The sequence below is a fragment of the Ictidomys tridecemlineatus genome, chromosome 4 (genome assembly GCF_052094955.1).
Source record: "Ictidomys tridecemlineatus isolate mIctTri1 chromosome 4, mIctTri1.hap1, whole genome shotgun sequence".
NCBI classification, from domain to species: Eukaryota; Metazoa; Chordata; class Mammalia; order Rodentia; family Sciuridae; genus Ictidomys; species Ictidomys tridecemlineatus.
The window spans coordinates 180,282,944-180,309,523 of NC_135480.1; the positions used below are offsets into that span (position 1 = coordinate 180,282,944).

Here is a 26,580-nt window from a genome sequence, read left to right on the forward strand (position 1 = left end):
ATTCTGCAACCTGTACACTGAGTAAAACAAGAAATTATATCCCATCTGTATACGATATATCAAAGTGTGTAAATGCATTCTACTGCAATCTATAACTAATTAAAATAAATTTTAAAAAATTTTAAAAATAGATCTAAGACCTAAATGTAAAACTTGGAAATACTAGGAGAAAACACTTCAAGACACTAGTATAGGGAATGATTTTCTGAACAGGACCCCCAAAGCATAGAAACAAACAATAATTGCCACATGGGATCATATCAAACTAAGAATCTGCTTTCTAGCAAAGGAAACAGAGTGAAGAGACAGCCTGTAGAATGGGAGAAAATATTTGCCAATTATTCACCTGATAGAGGATTAATATTCAGAATATAGAAGGAAAAAACAAGTAATCAAGTTTAACCCAGATAGGGACTTCTCAAAATAGGAAAACAAATAGCCAACAAACATATGGCTCAGTATCATTGGCCATAAGAGAAATTCAAATCAAAACCCAGTTAGAATGTCTGTTATCAAAAAACAACTAACAAATATTACGTGGAAACAAGGAGAGTAATGAATTACAGTAGATGGGGTAGAGAGAGAAGAAGGGAGGGGAGGGGAGGGGAGGGGGGATAGTAGGGGATAGGAAAGGTAGCAGAATACAACAATTACTAATTGGGCATTATGTAAAATTGTGGATGTATAACCGACATGATTCTGCAATCTGCATTTGGGGTAAAATTGGGAGTTCATAACCCACTTCAATCTAATGTATGAAATATGATATGTCAAGAGCTTTGTAATGTTGTGAACAACCAATATAAAAAATAAAAAATTTAAAAAAAATGACAAAAAAAAATCTATGCCTTTACCACCACCACACTAATCTTTATTTCAACAAGCACATAAGATTGATTTATTTCCCTGAATGTTTGTTTGTTGATACTGAAATTAAAGAATGATAAAAAATAAATGTATTTGCAAAAAAAATAAAATAAAAATAAAAAAATAAAAAAGCAATGAAAATTCATTTTAACAATATACTCTAACCCAATACATATAAAATATTATTTCAATATATAATAAATGTAAAAAGTATTCAAAAAAAATATTACGTGGAAAAAAAAGGGGCTCACTTCACTATTGGTGGGAATGTAAATTAGCACAGCCATTATGGAGAACAGTATGGTGCTTCCTTAAAAAACAAAAAATATTTATCATATGACCCAGCTAATCCCATTTTTATATTGGGTTAGCTTTTCATCAGTATGACCAAAATACCTTACAATAACAATTTAGAAGAGGAAATATTTTGGGGGGCTTATGGTTTCAGGTTTAGTCCATGGTCAGCTGGCTCCAAAACAGAAACATCATGGTGGAAGGGTATGGTGAAGGAAAGCTGCTCAGCTCGTGGCAGCCAGGAAGGATGGGGGGAAGGGGCCATGGACAAGATAAACTCTTCCAGGGGATACCCCTAGTGACCTACTCCTCCAACTAGGGACTACCTCCCAGTAGTCCACAGTGCATCAGTGAATTAATCCATTAAGTAGATTAAACCACCAGTGATGTTAGAGCCCTCAGGAACCAGTCATTGCCTAAAAGCCCCACCTCTGAACCCTGTTGCATTGGGAACCATGCTTCCAATACATAAGCTTTTGTGGAACATTAAAGATCCAAACTGTAATGTATGTGTGTGTATGCACACGTGTACATCTTCAAAGGAAATGAAATCAACATACCAAAGAGATACCTGCCTGCCCATGTTTAGTGTGGCAGTATTCACAATAGCTAAGAAATCAGCCCAGGTGTGCCTACTAAGAGATGAGTGGATGAAAAAAATGTGATATCTATGTATATGATGTAATATTATTCCACCATAAAAAGTGAAATCCTGTCAGTTGCAGTAAAATGTTTGGAACTAGATATCATTATATTAAATGAAAAAAGCCAGTTAAGATTATGGACTCCAGATCCTTCTAACCTTATACTTAACTACAGGACTGATTTTGGCCAATTGAGCTCTCTGCCTTAGTTTCCATATCTGTGCAATGTGGAAATAGCAATAGTGTCCATTTCTTGTAGGTGTGGTACAGATTAGGTAAACTGATAATGCAAGGCACTTAGAATAATATCTAATACATACACAGCGCTCAGCTATCATTGTCACCTTTATGATAAAGATGATCACCTAGTACCCATAGCAGTCTAATTTAGACATCTTATCAGCTCAGAATGTCCTTAAAAGGAAATAAGATGAACATGGCAACTGCAGAAGAATTTTCTTCATTAGGGATGGAAGTAGAGACCATCATGTTAAGTGAAATAAGTCAAAGTAAGAAGGTTAAGAGTTGTATGTTTTCTCTCATGTGTGGAAGCGAGAGAGGAAAAAGGAAAACAGAGATGGGGGTGGATCTCCTGAAAAATCAAAGGGAGATCAGTAGAGGAAAGGGACCAAGGGGTGGAAGATGGGGAAGGAGGGGGAAAGTGCTGGGGAGCGAAACTTGCCGAATTATATTATTATATTGTGTGCATGTACAAATATGTAACAATAAATCGCATCGATACATACAACTATAATGTACCAATAAAAAAATGTGGAAAAATTATCTTCATTAGAAAACTTCCCATGTGAATAAAGCAGGTTAAAAATGGAAGACTGTAACCATCTTTCCTCTTCCTGGTTGTTACTACTGAATTGAGAACACACTGACAAGAACCAAATTAATTTCTCCAATGAAATATTACCACTGAGTTTATTTTTAATGTTTTTGTTAGTGCATTACAGTCATGCATAATAGTGGAGTTCATTGTGACATAGTCATGGATTTGCATAACATAACTTGCTCCATTTCAGTCCCTAGTATTTCCCTTTTCCCTCCTCCAGACCCCCTTTACTCTATCCTACTGGTATTCCTTCTATTTGTTTTTAAATTGGTACATTGTAATTAGACATAAAAGTAGAATTCATCATGTTATATTCTTTCATGTAAATAGCATAATTTGGTCAATTTCATTTCACATTTTCTCCTCCCTCTCCCTTATCCCCTGTTTTCTTCTGTCTTCATGAGATACACTTTTTAAAAAAAATTCCTTATTTCTCTCTACCTTCTTATGAGAGAAAATAGCCAACTCTTGACTTTCAGACTCCAATTTATTTCACTTAGCATTGTGTACTCCAGTTCCAACCATTTACCAGCAAATGACATAATCGAATTCCTCTTTATCACTAACACTCCACTGTGTATATATAACACATTTTCATTTTTCTTTTGTTTCCTCTTTCTCTCCCACCCCTATAGTGTTAATTGAATCCAGTATTGCTTTACCACTGAGCTTATTCCTAGTTCTTTTATATATTTTATTTTGAGACAGGGGCTCACTAAGTTCCTGAGACTGGCCTCGAACTTGTGATTCTCCTTTCTCAGCCTACAGCATTGCTAGGATTACAGGCATGCACCATCACACTCAGTTATACCACCTTTTCTTTATCCATTTGGCTGTTGATAGGTACCTAAGTTCCTTAGCTTTTGTGGATTGTGCAGCTGTCAGTATTGATGCATGTATCACTGAAATATGCCGATTTTAGTTCTTTTCTATAAATACTAAGGAGTAGGATAGTTGGGTCATATGGTGATTTCATTCCTAGGAGTCCCCATACAGCTTTTCCAAAATGGTTGTACTAATTTTCAATCTCACCAATAATTTTTGAGGGTACCTTTTCCCCCATGTTCTCACTAACCATTATCGTTATTTGCATTCTTGATGATTGTCATTCTACATGGAGTGGAATAAAATCTCACTGTAGTTTTGATTTGCATCTCCGTGATTTCTAAGGATGCTGAATATTTTTTTTTCATATAATATAAAACAAAGACAAATCCACATACAATCATTTGATCCTTGATACAGTTGCCAAAAATATACCTAGGAGGAAAGATAGCCTTTTTAACAATAGGTGCTAGGAAAACTGAATATCCATATGTAGGAGAATGAAACTAGATCCCTATCTCTCACTTTGCACAAAAGTCAACTCAAAGTGAATCAAAGAGGGGCTGGGGCTGGGGCTCAGTGGTAGCATGCCTGCCTAGCACATGTGAGGCACTGGGTTCAACTCTCAGCACCACATAAAAGATAAACAAATAAAGGTATTGTGTCCATTTATAACTAAAAATATTTTTAAAGTGGATCAAAGACCTAGGAATTAGACCAGAAACACTGCAATTGCTAGAAGAAAACATAAGGTCAAAACTATAACATATTGACACAGACACTGACTTCCTGAATAAAACTCCTAAAGCTCAAGAAATAAAGCCAAGAATCAATAAGCGGAATGGCATCAAATTTAAAAGTTTCTGCACAGCAAAGGAAACAAGAGTGTGAAAAGAGAGCTTATAGGATGGGAGAAAAAATTTGCTAGCTACTCTTCTGACAGGGAATTAATGTCCAGAATATATAAAGAACTCAAAAAACTTCACACTCAAAAAACACAATTAATAAATTGGCAAATGAACTAAACAGATGTTTCTCCACTGGATCTTTCAATGTAGTAAAAGGAAAAGCAAAGAAAAGTGCATCCATTTGCAATGGTGATTAGATGGAAAAAGTCATCTAGACTTAAGAGCTAGTGGCTGCCCGACTGAAGTTTGAGAAAACAGAACATAGGAATTCCTGAGGGGTTCCTGCACACCCTTGAAAATGGTGATGTCAAATCAGTGCATTTACTTGCATGTTTTTATATGGAGTAAGATATTCCATCCCTTTCCCCACCAAAACAAAGGCCAGAAATTCATTTGAGGGTAATTATCTTTGTTTTATGGGCATCATGGTAGAAAAGCTATCATCATCATCATCATCATCATCATCATAATGGTTAACTTTTTTCTTTTCTTCTTTTTTTTTTTTTTTTTAAATGGTACTGAGATGGAACCCAGGGCCTGGTCTACCACTGAGCTACACCCCAGCCATAATGGTTAATTTTTTAAATGAGAGAATATTCAAATATTCTCAATATCATATAATAGTTCTTTAATTATATTTTATTGCACCATTTTAATATAAAGAAACAAAAGAATACTCCTCTTTTAACAATTTTTGACAAGAGGTTGAGAACATACTTATATGGAGAAAGGGGTGAGGCAGGCAGGGGTGGCACAAGGGGCAATTCAGACCAAGGAGCTGCTGGTGGAGCAGTTGAGACCTACTGAAGTAGAAATGTCCATTCCTTTCCTTTTGAAAGAGAGATGCAGAGGATACTGTTACTGACTTAACCCAGAGTATCCTTTTACTTTTGATAATGATATCATTATATTTATCTTTTGTATTCCTTAATTTTAGTATCCTTTTACTGTTCAAAATGTTCCATGTAGGTTTCTCCACATGAAAATGTATAGGAGCTGTATTTTCGTGAGCCTATGTGCTAATATTTAAAATGACAACATTGGCAACTTCTCAGAATCAGAAACAGGAACATTTCTCTCTAGGATGTGAGTGCCTAAGTAAAACCATACCTGTTTTTCCCAGGTTCATCATGCCTTCCTGATTCTTTGTGTTTCACAAATGTTTCTAACAAGTGGTGTTTACTGTATCTATCATGGGTCTTCATAGTCTAATTTAAGATTCTGGGTTTTTGGGGTGTTTTTTTTTTCCATTCTTGTTACATTGAAAACAGAGAAGGGTTTGATTTCCAAATTGTAATTTACAAGTTTTCCAATTCATGAGACACTTCTAAAGTCCCAGTTTTCAATTATTCTCTTTGCTTTCTAGGTGTCCAGCTCTAAGCTGGATTTCATGAAGTTTATAGGAAAGACTCGGTCACAATAACTTACATGTTCATTAGCTTGATAGCCACCCTACGTTCTATAGAATCAGAGACATGAGACACCAACATGAGTTAAAAATATGGATAAGTACCTATGCTCATTTATTCTCTTCACCTGTTAGTCTGATGTTTCTTCGGCTCATTTTTTGGACTCACAATAACCTATTAAATTATCACTATGTGCCATGTCTAATTATGAGAATGTCTAGTATGTGCCAAGTTTGATGCAAAAATAAAGGCATTCCATGCTCTTATAAAGTTTGAATATTCTACAATTTTAATGGGTGAAATGGACATTATTGGATAATCATACCAAGGTAAAGGCTGACTAAAACAAGGAATACAAAAGATAAGTGTAACCATATCATACTAGTCCAAAGTAGAAGTATTTTTCCCAAGACCCCATGTGTTACCTTTTTGTTGCTGTGACCAAAAGACCTATCAAAAACAATTATTTTGAGTATCATGTTTTCAAAGATCTCAGCTCATAGCTGGCCAACTCCACTAGTCTAGACCCAAAGTGAGGCAGAACATCGAGGCGGATTTCAGTGTTTGGAGGAGCAAGCAAATCATAAAGGAAAGCAGTTCAGGACAGGGAAATCCAGAAATAGAGAAAGTGTTCCACTCTCTAGGGACAAAATATGTACCCCCAAAGGCATGCTCCCATGACTTCCCTCCTCCAGCCACACCCTACCTGCCTACAGTCATCACCCAGTCCATTCAGTTAACGCATGGAATAGGTTAAGACCTTATAACTCAATCATTTCACCTCTAAACTTTCTTGCTTTGTCTCACACTTGAGTGTTGGGGAGATACCTCATACCTAACCCATAATACCGTGTGATATGTGATTGTCCATTTTTCCCCTATACATTTTACACATTCAGCATTCACCAACAGAGTGGGATTCATCTCCAGAGCTGCAGCTTGAGAGCGAGTTATGGTACAGATCATGGAGTTAACAGACCATTGGAGCTCCTCTGCCCCAGAGAGCCTCCTTCTCCTCTTGCCCTAACCTCGTTTCCAGTGCACTGTATCCACGGATGCAAGGCCCTTCCTCTCAGACACAAGGTTCCATTGCCTAGTCGTTGTCTCTAAAAACAATTTGAAGAATTAGAGAGAAAAGGAGATAATTCATGGGTAAATTCTAAGAGCAGAACTCATCCAATGGAGAGATGACAGCCTTTTTTTCTGAGCAACTCAATTCCTAGATCTGAGTCAGGGGGTCAGATGATAGGGGAAAAAAGAATTTTCTCTCTAGATTTTCTCCTGTGGTCCCCATCTTCTGAGAAACTTGAGTTTCTACACTATGTATGTGAGTATTGTGATAAAGTAGGATAGAGACACAAAGAGAGAGACAGAGACAGAGACAGGGTGAGATTTAACCTACTCCATATGTAGTTTCTTGTGGGACAAACTCCTCTCTGATTTTCCCTGCACGTTGGCATCAGTCCTGGCTCTGAATGTTGTTACGAGTTTCCTTTTTTTTTTTTTTTTTTTTTGCTATCATCATGTATATTTTAGTGAACAATTGAGAGACGATCCATCAGAGGCTGTCAGCAAAGAGCAATTTTAACTGAAAAATTACACATGTATAATTTAGCACAGAGTGTTCAGTCTTTAGTGTGGAGGCTCTGTCTAAGGTCACAGGATCCTTGGGGCAAGAAGGAATGCAGTCCCTCCCCCGCTGACTATCACTCTGTACTTGGGTCTGGGCTTTCTGAGGAAGCCTGAGCAGAGAGCAAGAGTCCTTTTGGCACCTGCAGTCTGGTTACATACCTCGTCCAGGTCTGAAGGCATCCTGGCATGAGCACTCATACCTTTTGCCAGCAGACCAGTGATCTGTGGCTTTGAAGATCCTCATCACACCTGTTGCCAGAATATGTCACTGTTTCTACCTCATTCTATCAGGACCAGAGCTGGAGCCCTGTGCTGATTGCATAGCCAGAACCAGGTCACAGAGTCTCACTTCCAAACTACTAGTGATCGAAGGTCCTAACTTGTCAAAATTCATCCTAACTGAAATCAGATGGAGTCCAGGTAAAGCCCTAGAACAAACTGGGAGACTTTTGAACACCTTCCTCTTTCTTTGTCCTCTGGCTTACCAAGCACATGTCAGTTCAGTTCTTTGAGGCCACAAGGAAGAGACAGGCTCTGGTTTCCTCGGATGATTCCTGTCACCATGGCAGAGCCTGCAGGTGTCACCAGCAAATGCCAATCTCTTTGTCCTAATTGTAGGCCTCTTCTCAACCCATTTGACTCCTTTAGCCATTCCTAATGCAGTCACCCTGTGGCTCTGGTGCCAAGCTGAATGTGAAACTTCCCCAAGACATTTGCATGTATCTTGAGCGGTATCCTGGGAGGTGCAGGCCACCCTTCATCTGCATTTCCAAAATATTATTCTGGAGATTTCTTTCACCCCACCCCTGAGGCTTGATGACAGTATGAGGCCGGGAGCGTGGTTGTGTCCCTTCACTCCTTCAGCCAGATCTGGCCAGCTTCTCTACCTTTTGTGACATCCTCATCTGTATCCACATCTTCCTGTGCTCTGTGGTTGATTTTTAGATGTTCAGGTGTTTTGGCCTCCACACCATGATTCTTCGTCTTCCAAGCCAAGATTTCAGTGTTTAGAGGAGAAGCAAAGCAGTAATAAATATCATGAGAACATGGCTCTGGCAAGTCAAAATTGCTTGACTTTCAGACTTTTTCGTCTGCTATAATTAAATGCAGAAATCCATTCTTATATGCAATCAGCTCTCCTGCAAGGAGGACACTATTGATGGAATAGAGCCATGGCGGGGGGTGGGAGGGTGGAGGGGTAATAGAAATGAAAATGGGTCCAAATTTTAAAAATATATGATCTCAATTTTAGACATGAAGCTAGGATACATAGATATTTTGATACCATCTCCTTCAAATCATACCTTGCAGTACGGGAGAACATAAATGGCATTTCACCAGACTCTCAGGACAAAAGGAGCTATTTTTAGCTTCTCAGGCTTGTAAAAATACACACAAGTCAGGATAAATAGCAGAGGGTGGCTTAAGTTCCTTGACAAAATCCCTGAGTGACTTGATGCTGTCTGTAAATCACCACAGCAGGTCACCTGTCATTGGGGTGGCTCAAGCCAAGCAGGTGGGCTCCCCAAGGCTGCTACAACCTCCTTCTAAGGACAGATCAAATGCACTAGAATAAAATTTGAGAAAAGCAGATGTTGTTAAGCCATCAGGAGAAGCAGACTTAATCCACCAGAGGCAGCAGAGAAAAAAAGAGGAAGCAACTCTCAGCAACAATACACAGGACAGTGACATGCAGAGCCGACAGTCACAGGATCACTGTGACCACAGAGGTGGCACTTCAGATGCTGATCCAAATAGCTGAGAAATCCCCTATCTCAGAAAGAGCAGACCAGCCCTAATTGGAGACACTTCTGACAAAGAAAATGCCACAGAAAAATGCTGTCACCTTCCCTTTTTCAAATCATAAATTATCCTCATTTCCTGGAAAAGTATGTCTAGACAGACTTATTGCCCCTTGAAAAAGCCAGAGACTTGGTCTTTGAGATTCTTGCTTGGAAATGTAAAAAAAAAAAAAAAAATTCCAGTGATTCAGACTTCTAGAACCTGGGGGTGAAAACTGCCATGCGTGATCAATGGATGCCTGCCCACAGAGGTCAGACCATGTGAGTGTGAGCCAGCTGAAGCTATTAAGAGCTAGTTCTCATTGTGATAAAGCACATTCTGGCAAAGCCACAGAAAGGAAAATTATAGCAATCAATACAGATCAAAATGAAAACCGGATGAAGATTTCAGCCAAATTGTTCTTCCCTTCTGCTATAATAGATTAACTTTTTGGTGCTGAAATCAGCACAATTTGCAGATTCAGGACATTCAATATGGAAATCAAAACTGGGTAGAAATTTAATTGAAACTCAAGCAGACTCTTGACACAAGGGTTAACACTGTCTCTCACACTTGACAACTTTTAAGTTGCATTTGAAACATTGTCTTCATTGTCTTCAGGCTTTATAAAGCCTCTTGATATATTTAACAGATAATCTAGAGATGGACTGAACAGACTTTAAAATAATTCACAGCAAAGTGTCCTATGAAGAATTCTCTTAGACATACAAACAGCCAACAAGTATATGGAGAAATGCACAACATTACTAATCATGATAGAAAAGCAAGTCAGAACCACAGTGAGATATCACCCCACCTCAGTAAGAATGGCTATTAGCAAAAAGACAAAAGAGAACAAGTGCTAGTGAGGAAAAGGGAGAAGGGAAACTCTGCATACAGTTAGTGGGATTGTAACTTAGAGCTGCCATTATGGAAAACAATACAAAATTACTTTGTCAGCAATCCTACTTTTGGTATATATGTCCAAACAAAATGAAAGCAGCATGTCAAAGGCACATCTGCATACTGTGTTCATTGTACCACAATTCACAGTAGTCAAGAAATGGAAACAACCTAAGTGTACAACAACTGATGAATGGATAAAGAATAAATATGTGGTACAGATACACTATGGAATACTATCAGTCATGAATAGGGAATTAAGTCCTGTCATTTATGAAAACGTGGATGAACCTGGAGATCATTATGTTAATTAAAATAAGCCAGCACTCAAAGACAAGAACTGCATTATCTCTCAAAATATATTGTTCTTATAGAAGTTGAGAGTAGAATAGTGGTTGCCAAAAGAAGGTGAGACCTAGGGCAAGGGAGGAACAGGAAGAGGGTAAGTTACAGTTATAGGAGTGAGAGGTTTTGCTATGCTATCGCACTATAAAAAATAATAATGTACTGAATTTAGCAAACTAGAAGAAGGGAGCTGGAATGTTTTTACCATAAAGAAATGTTACATGTTCAAGGAGGCTGATATGCATGACTGGATTTAAACATTTTACAGTGCACACATGTATCAAAATATCACATGGTACCCCATAAACATGGTCCAATTTTTGTTTCTATGTATTAGTTATAAACAAATTTAAATTAGGAAAAAAAAGAGAATTCTGTTTATTCATGTTCAAGCTTGTTGAAGTTGATCCTGTGGAATTTACCAGAGAATAGACAAAATCTAGGAAGTACTGCTTACCCACAGGGTTCTCAGCCAAATAAGTCAAGTCCGAATAGTGGCCACTCTGTGATAGGTTACCTTACATGACAACAGAGAATTTGCTGATGTGTGTGATTAAAGAATTTGAGATGGAGAGAGTATCCTGGATCAACCAGATGGGCCACCTTTAATCATGAGGGACCCTGTAAGAGGCAGGCAAGAGAGCCAGAGTCAGAGAAGGAGATGAGGCACCGGAAGTAGAAGTTGAAATTATGTGAATGCTGTAAAGAGGCCATAAAATGAGGAAGGGAGGTGGGGGTGGGGGAACTGGAAAGGACAAGGAATGAATTCTACCTTGGAACTTTCACAAGGAACACAGCCTTGCCAACAGCTTGTGTTTAGCCTGGTGAAAACCTACTTTGGACTTCTAACTTCTAGACCTTGATGAGAATACCGAGTTGCTGTAAGCCACTCAGTTTGGGGAATTTGTTACAGCAGCAATAAGAAACTAATACAGTCAACAACACCCTTCCTTTAGTCTTATATTTCCTGTTTCCAGCATCAAATAAAACATCCCATTCAATCATGATATTTTCTGTTTTTAAGGACAACTCCCTAAAATCTTTTTCCACTCTCACCTACCATGATATTATAGACAGCCTCTCCTAGAATTATTTTAATTTCCAAATAAGGCCAAGAAGAATGTTTTCTATAGGTAGAGAATTGGTAGGGAGTAACTACTTAAAACTGTACACCACACTGGATATTTTGTACGGAACTTTGTCTTGTCAAACTTAGCCCCTCCATTTTGTAACTAAGGACTCCAGGGTTAAAAAAAAAAAAAAAAAAAAAGAAGGTAAACCAAGTATTTTGCGAATGGGTCACCCTAAGTGGTATAGGAGCCCAGGTCTGTGAGACTCTAGAATTTGAATTCTATTGGGTGTGGTACTTATACAAAAAATAAATAAAATGCTAACAGTAGGTTGTTTACCTCGATTTGGAAGAAATGGGGATTTGGGAAATAGGTTGTACTCCCTGGAAAGATGAAGGTAAGGGAAGAATTTGATTCTGGGAGTTCTTAGGGTCTTTTTGACAGGTCATCATGGACTCCGACTGCTCCCTCTCTTAGGGGCAAAAACCAATCATCAGCATGTGTCACCATTTTTAAAAATTCTTTAAAATTTCCTTTTAGGAGTGTTTGCATTTGGACTTTTTGCTACGGACATTTTTGTAAACGCCGGACAAGTGGTCACTGGGCACCTCACACCATACTTCCTGACAGTGTGTAAGCCGAACTACACCAGTACAGACTGCGGGGTGCACCACCAGTTCATAAACAATGGGAACATTTGTACGGGGGACCTGGAAGTAATAGAAAAGGCTCGGAGATCCTTTCCCTCCAAACATGCTGCTCTGAGCATTTACTCCGCCTTATACGCCACGGTGAGTGTGCAAGTCTTACCATCTCCCCCTAAGCTAGGTTTTTGCTGGTGTGTCTCTCTCTGCCTTCCCTACCTCCATCCTTTTATCACTCTCACTTATAGCGATTTTGATAGAGACTCATAAAACATGTAGCTATCAGATCAACATCATATGCTACAGGATGCGATATAGTCCCCTGAACCTAATCTCACTCCTAACATCTCAAAAGAACATTCTGACCTCCTAGAGGATATTAGTTCTGGAAAGAAATGTTGATGATCCCCGAGTTACAGCCTCCCATTTTGCAGATGCAGCACCTGGGACCCAGAGAAGAGCCAAGGACACAGAGTCAGAGCTGGGACCCAGACTCCTGACACCAGAGCTAGGACTTTCTCACCACCCCTCACAGCAGTCTTTGCTAAGGCTTTGGTTCCAGAACAGCCCACTGTTCTTAGGCCTGCCTACAGATTGCCAGGTGTGGCCATAAGCGAATGGCTGCCCTAGCAGTGGGCAGGCCCAGCTTCACTTTGCTTCTTCTGACACACTATCACTTTGCTAGGAGAGATGAGTGATCCTAGAAGGACCCCTAATACTCTAAAGTTCACTTCTCACTGCTCCCCACATCACACCACCTTTTGACTGCCCCACAGGGTTATAACATCTTCTTTATGGTTTTTGCTTTCAAAGATGAAACAACGGTTTTCTCTTATTTTTCCTACTTTTAAAATGTATCTGTTTTGGAAATGCCTTCATTTCACCTTTCTCAAGCCTATGCTTCCTTAGAACCCAGCACCCAGAAGTACAGGGATCAACTCAAAGGTGCACATGGCGGATATCATAAGGTCACTGATGAGTACCATGTGCATTTGCCAGTGGAGGGACAACTGTTGGCCACAACACCTCTTTCCCTTATCTCAACTCGTTTTCAGGATGTGATTCATCTAGTGATTCTCAGTGAAATATGGGGTGAGAGAAGGCAGAGGAAAGACCCTTTTCAAACTACCCATTGTTCTCAGCCATTCTGGTGTGCCTTGGTCCCATTCCCAAGGGGCAGGCGCCCATCTCCCTGCACCCCCATCAAGTAGCTATAGGAAGCACATTCTGACTCCTGGGGAATATTGTTTCTTCCACCACCCCGGAGTGGAGAAAGAGGTGATCAACTCTAGCTCTGGTCCATGGGGTGAATATTTTCTTTTATACAACCTGGGAGCAATTAGTGCCTTTGTATCCCATTTACAGGGTTTCATCTACGGGATCAACTTGCTAACTACCAACTAAGTCTTAGTTATTCCTTTTAGAGTTACTCTTTAATGAATACATGGTAATAATGATTTCAACTGCCCCCCATGGTAAGGAAACATGAACACAAATAATACAGAATCCTTGGTTTATAAAACAGATCAATTGTTGCTTGGTTAGACTTCTTCGATTTATCAAGGAAGGAAAAAAATCCATGCCTTTTTTTTTTTTTTAAAGAAATCCTTCTGATGCAGTCAGTGTATTTTCCAACTTTCAGAAGATCAATTTGTCCTAAATTATCTAAAACCTAATTTATATAAATCAGTTTACTCTTGTACCTTTTCCTTTATATCAGAATCAAGTCTCATAAAATTTCAATGATGCCATTATAAAAACAAATCTTGTACTTAAACTACTGTCTCATCATCAAATGAGACAACCTTAATTGAGAAACAAAGAAGCAAATATAGTCAGCATGCATCAAATAGGTGTTGTTGTAGCACGTATCTTCAAGGATGCAGATAATCTAGTCCAACTCATGCCTCATAAATGGACTATAATCAGAAACCTGATACAGGATTCCACAAACATTTTCTGAGTCTGTTGTGTGTTAAGTGTTTTGGGAAATTACTCAAGTTATTGATATGCTAATTACTCAAATTTGATCATTATACAGTGTGTACATGTATTGAAATATCACATTGTACCCCATAAAGGTTCAATTATTGTGTGTCAATTTAAAAAGACAAAAGAAATCACTCAACAATGATTTTTTAGGTACTGCTTAATCCTGTGAATACTATGAATTAATCATAGTTCCATGCTTTTAATAGTTGGTATTCTTTTAGGAAAGATTTATAAAGGATATAATTAGAAAACAATGTAGGAGCATAAGAAATGATATTAAAAATATGAAGATTTTAAGTAATATTTCCCAGTCTCAGATTATAATAATATACATAATTTATTTAACTTTGATATAAGCACAGTTTTTTATTTAATTACTAGTGCATACTGATTATCCCAATTAATGGATTTCATTGTGATATTTCCACACATGCATATAACACTAGCCAGTTTTAAAGGACACTGGTACAAAGAAACAGAGACTCCTGTCTTGTAGTATTCATAGAAATATTGAAACATCTAAGAAATTAAAAATTTCCACTGTAACATTTCAAAACACATCTGCCTGAACTTATATGTGACATCTGCCTGAACTTATATGTGCTCCAGCTATATACACATACTACAGAATAATTTAGAAAGCATTTTTTAAGCGGTATTAAACGCATCACATTTGTTAAGGATGCATCAAGTATGCCCTCTACTGGTGTCTGGTAGCCATTGCCAAAGGTGATCATTTGAAAGAGGCACATCTTCCTAGCATTAGACAAGTAGGGACACATTTGATAACTGAGTCTTTGAAACCTAAGTCTTATGCAGCTTCGCACAAGGATACAATAGGCTACATCTCAGGTGCCACAAACTGCATCATTCTCTCTTTGGTTCAGGTCTTTGCACTTGTGTAAGTTGTGGCACACAAAAGTTTATAATGTTTTAAAACACTAGAGTCAATGAGTGAATGGAGCTGATCAGTTATCCCAAGAAATGTGGGGAATCAGCTTCCCGTCACAACTGAAATATGTTTGTGTGTTGGTGGTTGGGCTGCTCTAATTTAGTCCATCAGCCAGTCAGCTAGTTCTTTTGTATTGTTGCCTGAAAGTGAACAGAAGCAGCTAGTTCTGTATGGAACACAAAAGGTAAAATGTACAGTCACTCACCTACTTGATCACCATAAAATTCATTCCCATAGTGGATTTATTTGATATTGGAGATTGTTATCTGGATTTACTAATACCCTCAAATGATTCTGATTCCTTGCATAAAAACCACATGCTCTGAATCTTGTTGTTATTCTGCAGCTATTCCTTATAGCAATATAACTTCTGTTCTCATGTCCATAATACAAGAGGTTGATTAAATACCCTTGTTATCTGCAGCACTAGCTTCCTACCAACACTTTCTACTAAGGAGCTTTAGTGAAGCTGTTCAAGGGGAAATAGTAAACGTGACCCCTGTTTGTGTGGCATACCAGTGCATGCACCAACACAGAGAGGCTGTCTGGTTTCTGTCATTCCCCGATTTCTGTTCCACTCCAGATGTACATCACAAGCACAATCAAGACGAAGAGCAGTCGACTGGCCAAGCCAGTGCTGTGCCTCGGGACCCTCTGCACAGCTTTCCTGACCGGCCTCAACCGGGTCTCGGAGTACCGGAACCACTGCTCAGACGTGATCGCAGGCTTCATCCTGGGCACCGCGGTGGCCCTGTTTCTGGTACATCAGCCTCTTTCTTTCTACCTTGGTCCTCAAGGCTGAGGTCATACTGAGTGGGGTTTTATAAACCTTGCAGTCCAATTCCATGTCCTGACATGTTAGGGTGCAGTTATTCTCCATGTATCATGCATCCTTTTGCTGTAAGAGTGAATTCAAAGTACATTTTTTTCTGGAAATATGCTTGACCATTTTCCTTCTGGAGGTCAGGGAGAGGGATGCTCTAGAAGGATGGCTTACTCTACTTCCTTCACCACTGGTCTTAAATTAGGGATGGGCAGACTGATAATGCGGCACATCTGCAAACCAGTACTCTTTAAGTGTATCTTCACATGTTTGGGGGCAGAAGCTAAGTGTTTATAGGGAAAGATGAGGAAGAGCTGGTAGAAGTAGGCAACCTCTCCTCCAGCATCCCAGGAAACTGCATCCTGGCCCCAGGAGTCATCATAGTGCATTTATCCTCCTCAGAAATAGGAAACCTTGCAACTATCCACAGCAGTTCCTTTTGGAAGGCCTCTTGTTATTTGAACATGCCCTTGGGCATCTTATTTTCACCACAGTGGCTTCTACATATAATCTTCTGGGAGAGGAATTTTGGTTAACATATTTTTCTCCACATCTTTACATTTGATTTTTTATTAATTTTTTATGTATGACAGCAGAATGCATTACAATTCTTATTACACATATAGAGCACAATCTCTCATATCTCTGGTTGTATATAAAGTATATTCATACCAATTCGTGTCTTCATACATGGATAATAATGCCCATCACATTCCACCATAATTTCTAACCCCATGCCCCCTCCCTTCCCCCACCACCACTCTGTTCTATCTAGAGTTCCTCTATTCCTCCCATGCTCCCCCTCCCTACTTCACTATAAGAGTCACCTTATATTAGAGAAAACATTCAGCATTTGTTTTGGGGGTATTGGCTAACTTCACTTAGCATTATTTTCTCCAACTCCATCCATTTAGCTGCAAATGCCATGATTTTATTCTCTTTTATTGCTGAGTAATGTGGGACTGCAAATTGGTGCAGCCAATCTGGAAAGCAATATGGAGATTCCTTGGAAAACTGGAAATGGAACCACCATTTGACCCAGCTATCCCTCTTCTCAGTCTATACCCAACGGATTTTAAAACAGCATACTACAGTGATGCAGCCACATCAATGTTTATCACAGCACAATTCACAATAGCTAAACTGTGGAACCAACCTAGATGCCCTTCAGTAGATGAATGGATTAAAAAAAATGTGGCATATATATCTACATTTTTAATATTTTAATGCCTCAAATAGATGAGGGCTTGGCCACCTGCTCTCCTAGAAAATCTCTTAAGCTGAGTTAATTGGGAAAAGGTGAACTTCTTTTTTTTATCTTGTTTTTGTATCCACCCCCCATGGTTTTATTGATGTATAATAGTCAGATAATCAAAGGCTAATAAATTGTCCAATTTGATAAATTTTGGCATACAGATATAGTCATCTCTCTCACTCTTTATTTCCCCTCTTCCCTAGGCAACCATTTACCTTCTGTCATCCTGTTAGTTTGCCTTTTCTAGCATTTCACATAAATGGAATCATATGATGTGTGTTATTTTTCTGGCATCTTACATCCAACAATCATTTTAAGATCTATTCATGTTACAGAATACATCGATAATTTATTCCTTTTTATTGCTATGTAATATTTTATTGCATGGCCATACGTCCATGGAGGTACTGGTTTTTTGTTTTTTTGTTTTGTTTTTGTTTTATCTCTAAGGATTTACAATAGACCCAGAAGGATTTACAATGAATCACCAGACCTAGAAACCCACATTCTGCATGAAATACATCCCGTATCATAATCAGAAAGCCTCCCCAAGGAGAAAAGAGCCATCTGTTTCAAAGGCCTCCCCCGCCACTTCCCTTTCTGCCATTTGCCATCCAAGACCCTTTATGAATGACACCCCCCAAAATTGATTGTACAGTCATATGACATACCTCCTTTTCCTTCCCCAGTATGACACTGTGCCTGTCTGAGCTTCTAACTCAGTTTCTCAACTCATCTGCTAAGATGCCACAAAAAAAGGCTCACACATTTATTCAGAACCCTGATTTTGGAGCTCTATTATAATTTGAAGTTACTTTGAACAGACTCGGTTTCTTTCTGTAATAACAAAAAAAGAGTCTCATTTAACATAGTCTGGGTCAGATTACAGAAAAAGTGGTGCTGGAATGATCCCAAGATACCAATATCTCATAAGAGATAATTCCAGGGGACATTGTTTTTAGAAGAGGGAAAGAATATAGGTATCTTCAAGAAAAGAAGCCATTCAAAGGGAGATCAATGGAACATACATGAAGACTTGGGCTCAAAAGAAAAGCTAAAACAAACAGTTTTGACATCCATCAGTCCTAGAACCAGCTATTCCCAGCTCAGGTCATAGAGTATTTCTGACTGTCCCCAGCAATTTTGTGGGGCCTTTGTAAGATGATATCTGTGAATGCTGCTGTGTTTGCTGGAGCCCCAGACAAATTCTGCACCAACATAAAATTTCTTTTCTCTCAGTATCTTGCAGTCCTGTTTCCTACCACTGAGTTCCTGTCTGGTCTGTTATTACTTTCAAAGTACTTCACAGTTGTTAAAATGTATATTCTAAGTGACCTTTACCTAAGATCCAGATCTGCTATAGAATTGTGTTGGCATAAGAAGGACCCCCCTTGACTGTATGGGCACAGCTCACAGACACATATGGGGCTAGGAAATGGGAGAAGAGGGATGTCATGGTGGAGACTGGAAACATTCCAAAGAGACTTGGAGATTTGGTGAGGAAACAGAGAGGAACAATAACCGAGAATGGCAGTGCACTGGTGGCACATGCTCAATGTCATTTTACATGTTTGTGTTTCCCATAAGAATGTGAGGCAAAGGGCAAGGATATTATTAGTTGAGCAATTATTACATACTCTACTCTTACTTTGAGCACATCAAATCATGTGTTCTCAAGCAAACTTAGCAATATTTTTATCCATTTTATAGAGGAGGAAGTGAGGTTCAAAGTCACCAAACTTGCCCAATAACCACCCAACCAATAAGCCATGAATCTGACCTGGGTCACTCAACTCCAGGATTCCCTTCTTCCATTCCCCAAGCAGAGGGAGCTTAAGAAAAACTGGAGATTGAGCTGGAGGTAAGCCAGATAAAGAACGTTTATGTAAATAGTCTGAAGGGTGACAGGAAAAATTCAAAAACACCAGATGTAGAAACAAAGATGCAGAATAATGCAAAAAAAAAAGGCAGATAAATGCTACGTAGGCAAAAGAAGCAAAGAAGATGATAAAAATGCTTGACTCTGATAGAAAAATGAAGAAAAATGAGTAATAATTTGTAGGAGACTTTTTAATGGCAGTAGTAAAAGAAACTACCACTAGTGAGTCATTTAACTCCAAGATAATAGTAGTCACATAGTTTGAGGATGATCAACTTAGGTAGAAATTAAAGACCAGCACGAATGTTGGCTGAGTACTTGCTATATGTTTGGCACTTATTAAGAGGCAAAACAGTCTAGAAGTGAGATTTAAGGGCTCTGGAATTTAAACCTCTGTGTGGCCTTGGACAAGTTAACCTATTTCCCTTATCTAAACTGGAGACAATAATAGTACCTTCCTTGTGAAATTATTGGGTGGGTTAAATGAAATGAGATAAAACATTCAGGCTGGTACCAGACACATAGTGGTCCTCAATACATGTTCCCTGTTACTAGGGGTGGTTCACATTCGTCATCTTTAATTGTTAGAGATCAATGAGGTGGGTATTCCTATTCTCATTTTGTAGCTGAGGACACAGGCTCAATGGTGTGGATTTATTGTCCCTGGCCACCTGGTGAATACACAGCTACTTCCTCAGCACTTAAAATGTACTCAGCAGAGACCTCAGACTTTCTCCTGGTCCCTACCACCTCATTCAAAGGAAAAGAGTCACTATAGTGATGATATTCACAGGAAGAGGCCTGCAACCTTTAGAGATGGTCAGGCACTGATGGCTCTAATCTCACCCCAATCTTTTTCCCCCTCATCCTGCAGGGAATGTGTGTGGTCCATAACTTTAAAGGAACACAAGGATCTCCTTCCAAACCCAAACCTGAAGATCCCCGTGGAGTACCCCTAATGGCTTTCCCAAGGATAGAAAGCCCTCTGGAAACCTTAAGTGCACAGGTATAGTAAAGTGGATTTGGCAGAGCAGACCCACAGGCTCAAACCTGTGACTTCGGGAGGTCAATCAATCCATTCCCCTATTGGAGGCAGGACATGACTGAATCTACCTGACATCAATAAAAATCCAATTCATTCATTATAAAGGCCTTCACAAAAAGGAGTCTTCACAGGCTCATTCAACTAGTCCTGAATTCATTCAGGGATTTGGCTGCCATAAATCCTCAGGAATTTCTTAGAAATATTCAACTTAAACCCCAGATGCTTTAGGATATTTGAACCCCCCCATGTATTACCACATTTGTGATGTTTTGACCAATGTATTACCAAATTGTGATGTTTTGCCTTTGTACGTGTAGTTGTCTCTTGGTATCTGTAGGAGATTGGTTCCTGGACCAAAATTCAATTTTGGTTAGGTCCTTTCTCTAAAATGGTATATTATTTATGTATAGCCTGTATGCAAAACAACCATTTGAAATCTGTAGATAAGTTACAATAACTAATATGATGTAAATGCTAAGTAAATAGCTGTTATATCATTTAGGGAGTAGTGACAAGGAAAATGTTCTGTATATGTTCAGTACAAACATTTTTTTTCCAAATTTTTTGATCTGTGGTCGATTGAATCCACAGATGGGGAACGGTCAACCATATTTGGCGGAAAAGCTTTGGCTACAGCAAATGATTTAAGCAAGAGGCATAGTAAAAAGGCTACTAACTAAATATACTTTTGGATCCGTTTTGATGATAGAAATCCCATGCAACCCCTTTTTTTCTTCTCTTTTTTTTTTTTAGAGAGAATTTTTTTCTTTTTCTTTTAAAATGTTTTATTAAAAAACGAGAATTTTTTAATATTTATTTTTTAGGTTTCAGGAGTTGCAACATCTTTATTTGTATGTGGTGCTGAGGATTGAGCCCAGTGCCGCGCGCATGCCAGGCGAGCACACTACCACTTGAGCCACATCCCCAGCCCAACAACCCTTACTTCTTGATGAGTTATTCTACAACAGGACCTTGTTTCATGCCCAAGATACCAAAATATATTATATAAAGCACACAGTCCATGGCTTCAAAGAACTGAGATGAATAGGAAAGACAAATATAAATAAGTTACCATATGATGTGCTGAATCAGATAAATGCTCAAAGTGCTGAATACAAATTCAGGGGGAAAAAAAAACTATTCTGAGAAAACTTGCCAACTGAAAGGAGTCTAGAAAGATAGTATTAAGCACTTATTTTTGCTTAGAATATTTGCTCAGTGCTTTACAAATGTATTCTTAACAACCATATTGAATCGGTACTATAATTCCCACTTCCCAGACAAAAATACTGAAGTCAGCACTGTTAAATTTTTTGCCCAAAGACACACAGCTAGGAAGTTGGAGAGCTGGGGATAAGTAAGAGTTTTTCAAGCAAGTGGGGACAGCTAATAATAAAAGTGTTTTCATTAGAATGCTACTTGTTTCAGGTATGTGGGATCCTACTAAGACATCTCTTTTCTGTGGTAGTCTATCTTAAAAGTTTGTTTATAGGGCTGGGGATATAGCTCAGTTGGTAGAAGTACCTGCCTACCTGCCTCACATGCACAAGGCCCTGGATTCAATCCCCAGTACCAAAATAAATAAATAAATAAATAAATAAATAAATAAATAAATAAATAAAGAAGTTGTTTGTTTATACTTGGTATTATTACTAAACCATTTTATAGATGGTACAAGGAAAACCTCTCCCATTGTAATTATCATGCACTGTGTATGAGTGTAGTATGAATATTTTTATTATTTAAAAATTAACTATCAGACTTCTATCTGATAAGCTATCCTATGCCTCTTAATCTTCAATGAAGTCTTATTTTTATTAATGAATCAGAACAGAAAAGCAATAAAGCTATTTTCACTTTGGGAAAAATAGTTAAGGCTCATCATGAAACCTAGTTTTCAGTATTTTTTTTAACTTGTTTTGTCTTGTAGTAAGGTGAATATTTTCAATGGTCTAATTAGAAACAGCATATTGAAAACACTTTGTTTTTTCATATATAACCCGATAGTGCCAGCTGAATGACAAATCGTCAACAGTATCTTAATAAAAATGGTAAAACTTTAAAAGCTAGAGTCTCTCTTTAGCTTTTCTTTATTATCCAAGTAGGTTTTTGTGCCCAGTGTGGTCACAGTGTTCACTATTTTTGAGATGAAGCAACTGAAAACAAAGATAAATTTTAAAAGAGCAAAAATATTTCGTATGTAAATATACCACAGGGAATACAATTGTATTCAATCTCTGCCTCCTTGTAAATGATTTCCCCTCAATGTCTTGGTCTAAGAATAATTTCTTGGCATACCATCATTCTGCCCAACACTGCCCATGCATTACCTTCTGTCTGAAGCCTTTCCTGTTTTCTTTCTCTCTTCTCCTTCAAGATTGTTAATAGTTTATCAGGCCAAGAGATGTCTAGGACACATTAAGAAATTAAATACCACACTCATATATTGTTGGTGGGACTGCAAATTAGTCTAAGTATAACCACTCTAGAAAAGTAGTATAGAAATCCCTTGAAAGACTAAAAAGGGAACTACCATATGACCGAGCTATCCCACTCCTTGGTATTTATCCAAAAGATCTATAAATCAATATACTATAGTGATATAGCCACATTAATGTTTATGACAGTACCACTCACAATAGCCAAGTTACAGAATCACCCAGATGCCCATCAACAAATGAATAGATTAAGAAATTTTGTAGATATACATAATAGAGTTCTACTCAGCCATAAAAAATAATGAAATTGCCAGGAGTGGTGATGCACACCTGTAATCCCTGTGGCTTTAGAGGCTGAGACAGGAGAATATTGAGTTCAAAGTCAACCTCAGCAATGGCGAGGTGTTAAGCAACTCAGTAAGACCCTGTCTCCAAATAAAATACAAAATACAGCTGGGGATGTGGCTCAGTGGTCACATGCCCCAAATTCAATCCCTGATATCAAAAATAAATAATGAAATTATGGTATTTGCCAGTAAATGGATGGAAATGGAGATCATCATGCTACGTGAAATAAACCAGATGAAGAAAATCAAGGGTGAAATCTCATGTAGGAAAGCTAAAGCAAGATAAGGAAAAGAAGGCAGGGGTGGGATGTACAGGCTATCATAAAGATAGAAGAAAGATCAATGGAGGAGGAAAAGGAGATCAGAGGAAGGAAGGAGAATGGAAAGGGTGAGGAATTGCAGAATGAATTTAACAAAATCATACTATGTGCATATATAAATATACCACAGGGACTCTCACCTTTACCTTTATGTATATATAGAAAGCACCTAAAACAAATAAATGAGAAAAATGAAGATCAATAGAGGAAGGAGAATGGCAGAGGGAGTAGGTGAGGGAAAGTAGGTGGGGAACAGGGACTGAAATGGAATAAATCAAATTTTTAAACTGAAGTACCAGTTTTGAAAACTGCTATTATTAAGATAGATGAAATATTTTGAATGTTATTTATCTCAATAACTGCAGTAAGACTATGCATAAATTTATTGTCCACTAGGAGTGTAATTGAACTTCTTTCAAATTTGTCACTATCTTTGTGACATCTCATCTAGATACAATAGACAAGGCTTTGGGGTGATGATGACAAGATACATAAGCAAAAAAAAATTGATAGAATTACAAGGGAAAATGTACATTTTCAATCATGGTGGATTTTAACACATTTTTCTCAATAATAAGTAAGCAAACAAAATATAGTAAGGATAGAGACAATAAGATTGGTCTAATACGCATTATGTATAATCCTCCTCTAAACATGTGAAACAAATAAGAGCATGAAGCAAATCTTAAGCCAATTTAATGGCTCTTGCATTAAGTATTCTACTTTCTCTTAAAAATTTTTTTGTAAAGATAATTAAAATTAAACCCCAAATTACATATCCATTGGAAAATATTAAACTTCTATAGAACTCATGACTCAAAGAATAAATTATATGGAAAAAATTTAATTGAAAATGTTAGACATTAAAAAATCATTTAAAAAGTGTGTGGGGTGCAGCTAAAGTTACTTTGAGATCCTTAAGTGCTTATATTAAGAAATAGCCCAGTAAATATGAGAGGAGTATATTTTGGTGAAGAAATGATCCTACTTTGGTTGGGGAAAGAAAAAAATCAGGGAAAATTTAAATGAAGAGGGACTGGAATTTGAGGGGAGGGAACAGCAAACTCAAGAAGACCTGAAAGAAAGGGGGTGGTGAGGCATGGATGCATGCAAATGTGGGGCCCAGTCAACCCAACCCTAAAGTTTTATCTGCTGTGTTTGTTCTGCAGAATCACTCCGCCTCCATGACTGAAGTTACTTGAGCTGACTGATGCGACGCCATCTGTTTTTTTTTTTTTTAAACCACCTTCCAATTCAATACTTCAAAACACACAGTTACTGAAGGTCAAACTGTGAAGACAAGTATTATGTTTATCTAGTTAGAGGCTAATGTTTTGTACATTTTTTTTGTATGAAGAAGTGATGTAGCTTGCCCTGATCTTTTTTTTTTTCAGCTTTAATATATTTATGCCAGAATTTTAAAACCAACAAAATTTTCTTCTTGTTCAAGTGTGCATTGAAGCATCACGTTTATTCAATGGTTGATGTTGTTTTGTGATATTTGTACACAAACCTTCTTTTCTCAGTTTTATAGACACAAAATTAATATAACAATTCACTTTAACCTTTTATTACCACAGTTGCTGCCTCCTTCAGAATTTTTGAATTTTAAATGGAAGTTAAACTTTTGAGTTGCAGGAAGGTCGATGTTGGTTAATGATAAATCTGAATCGACTGGGGAAAGAAAATCTTCAAAGAGAAAGTTTTGTTCTGATCTGTTAAGTTATTGCGTCAAAGGGTCGAGTAACATATTAATGAAGTAGCCTTGTTACACTAAGAATTGGCAGAAAATCTTAGATTTGGTGGGTGTTGGGTTATGATTATGTCTTAGATAATGGCCTTGCCCACCAAGAAACTAGAATGATATCTTTGGACAGGCAGGCAACAATGCAGCTCTCTCTCCAAAAAGCAGCCAGCACCGGCCTCCCCTGTCAACTCAATGGTTTTGTATATCATATTGTATGGACTTTATATGAAAATGAATATTTTACAGTTTGCACAGTGTTATTTTACAGAAAGGATATCAGAGCATCTACAACATAGAGCCCCAAAGCAACAGCTTCACTTTGGGCTTTTTAACTGTTCTAGGATTTTAACTGCATCCCAGTTTTCTAGCATGGTGATAACTAATGTGTCCCTCCTTTGAGAGAAGGAGCTCCTTGTCTGTACTTATCAGAATGTTTTCTTGACACTTCCATGTTGGCTCTTATTAGCATTTTTTGTACATATTTTTTTTCTAAAGAGAAGAAAAAAAAGTTATCACAAAATGTATTCTGGCTTATGTTCTTTCTTTATGCTGCACCCACTGGGCAAAGATATTTGAACAGTTACCATGAAGTGACCTCAGAGTTTATGCTTTGCATTCCATATGAGCTCAGATAAACCCAAATAGGGAAATGACCCAGAGGTTGTTCCAATAAGTGTCTATGTGTGTGTGTGTGTGTGTGTGTGTGTGTGTGTGTGTGTGTTTAGGCAAAATAAAGGAATTTCTTAAATTTTTAAGATATTTGGATGCACATTCAGGATACCTAGCATGATACCCCCGAGTTGTCAATAAAAAGTTGGACATTCATTTTTAGGAACAAAAGTTACATTTGCTAAAACTTTCCTGAAGCTTCCATTTCATTCTGGCCTAAGCTCTCCTACACACACTCTCACACACATCTTCTGAGTGAAATCTGTCCAAAGTGGGGGAGGAGTATATAATGTATAGTTATCCCAGATTCTGAAACACATGCTTTCACATACATGATCTGGTAGTTTCCAAAACAATGAACCCAGAGAAGCTACTAGAATCCAAAACAAGTACTACATGTAACCACCAACATTATAATCCAGGTCAGCCCGACTCCAGTTTTCATTTTTCCATTACATTAAAATGCCTTTGAACCAAGTCCACATCTTTTCACAGGTTTTTCAGTGTGATAGTTCAGAAGACGGTACTGGAGAGAAAAGAAAATCATGAGGAGTCATTTGCAAGATTTGAGCTCTCCAATCTTATATAAGCTACCTAAGCATAATATCACCCAATTTCAGAATGAATTTATTTTTCTAAACATAGATTAGGATTTTTTTTAAAGCAATAATGGCTCAATTTTACTTCATTGTTCATAGGACATTCTGAAGAACTCTGGCGGACTGTTGTTTTTGCAATACCCATTTCTTATCACAGTGAAAAGTCATTTAAATATTTGGTCATTAGATCATATTTCCAAGAAAAAAAGTTCATTCCATAAAGTGAGTCTCATTATCCTTCCAGTGTTTCAAAAGCCCTGGCTGAAAATTCAGTTTTCCTAGCCTTGAACTTTGCAGGTTATCAAGTGCCATGCTGTGAAAACACCCCCAGGGGTTTCTGGGAACCCTCA

General features: G+C 38.0%; 1 protein-coding gene across 4 annotated transcripts in view; it reads left to right on the top strand.

Annotated features, from left to right (window-relative positions):
- The window catches only part of Plppr1 (phospholipid phosphatase related 1), a 281,312-nt gene extending 255,826 nt beyond the window's left edge, over positions 1 to 25,486 (top strand). For 3 of the 4 annotated variants that reach the window (XM_078047884.1, XM_078047883.1, XM_078047885.1), the window contains 4 exons: positions 12,061 to 12,311; positions 15,692 to 15,868; positions 19,940 to 20,071; positions 24,385 to 25,486. In XM_078047884.1, the coding sequence (XP_077904010.1) occupies positions 12,061 to 12,311; positions 15,692 to 15,868; positions 19,940 to 20,071; positions 24,385 to 24,417 (593 nt within the window). In that variant the 3' untranslated portion in view covers positions 24,418 to 25,486. The remainder of the gene's footprint in view (positions 1 to 12,060; positions 12,312 to 15,691; positions 15,869 to 19,939; positions 20,072 to 24,384) is intronic. The other variant, XM_078047886.1, reaches the window with a different exon arrangement.
- The last annotated feature ends 1,094 nt before the right edge of the window (positions 25,487 to 26,580 follow it).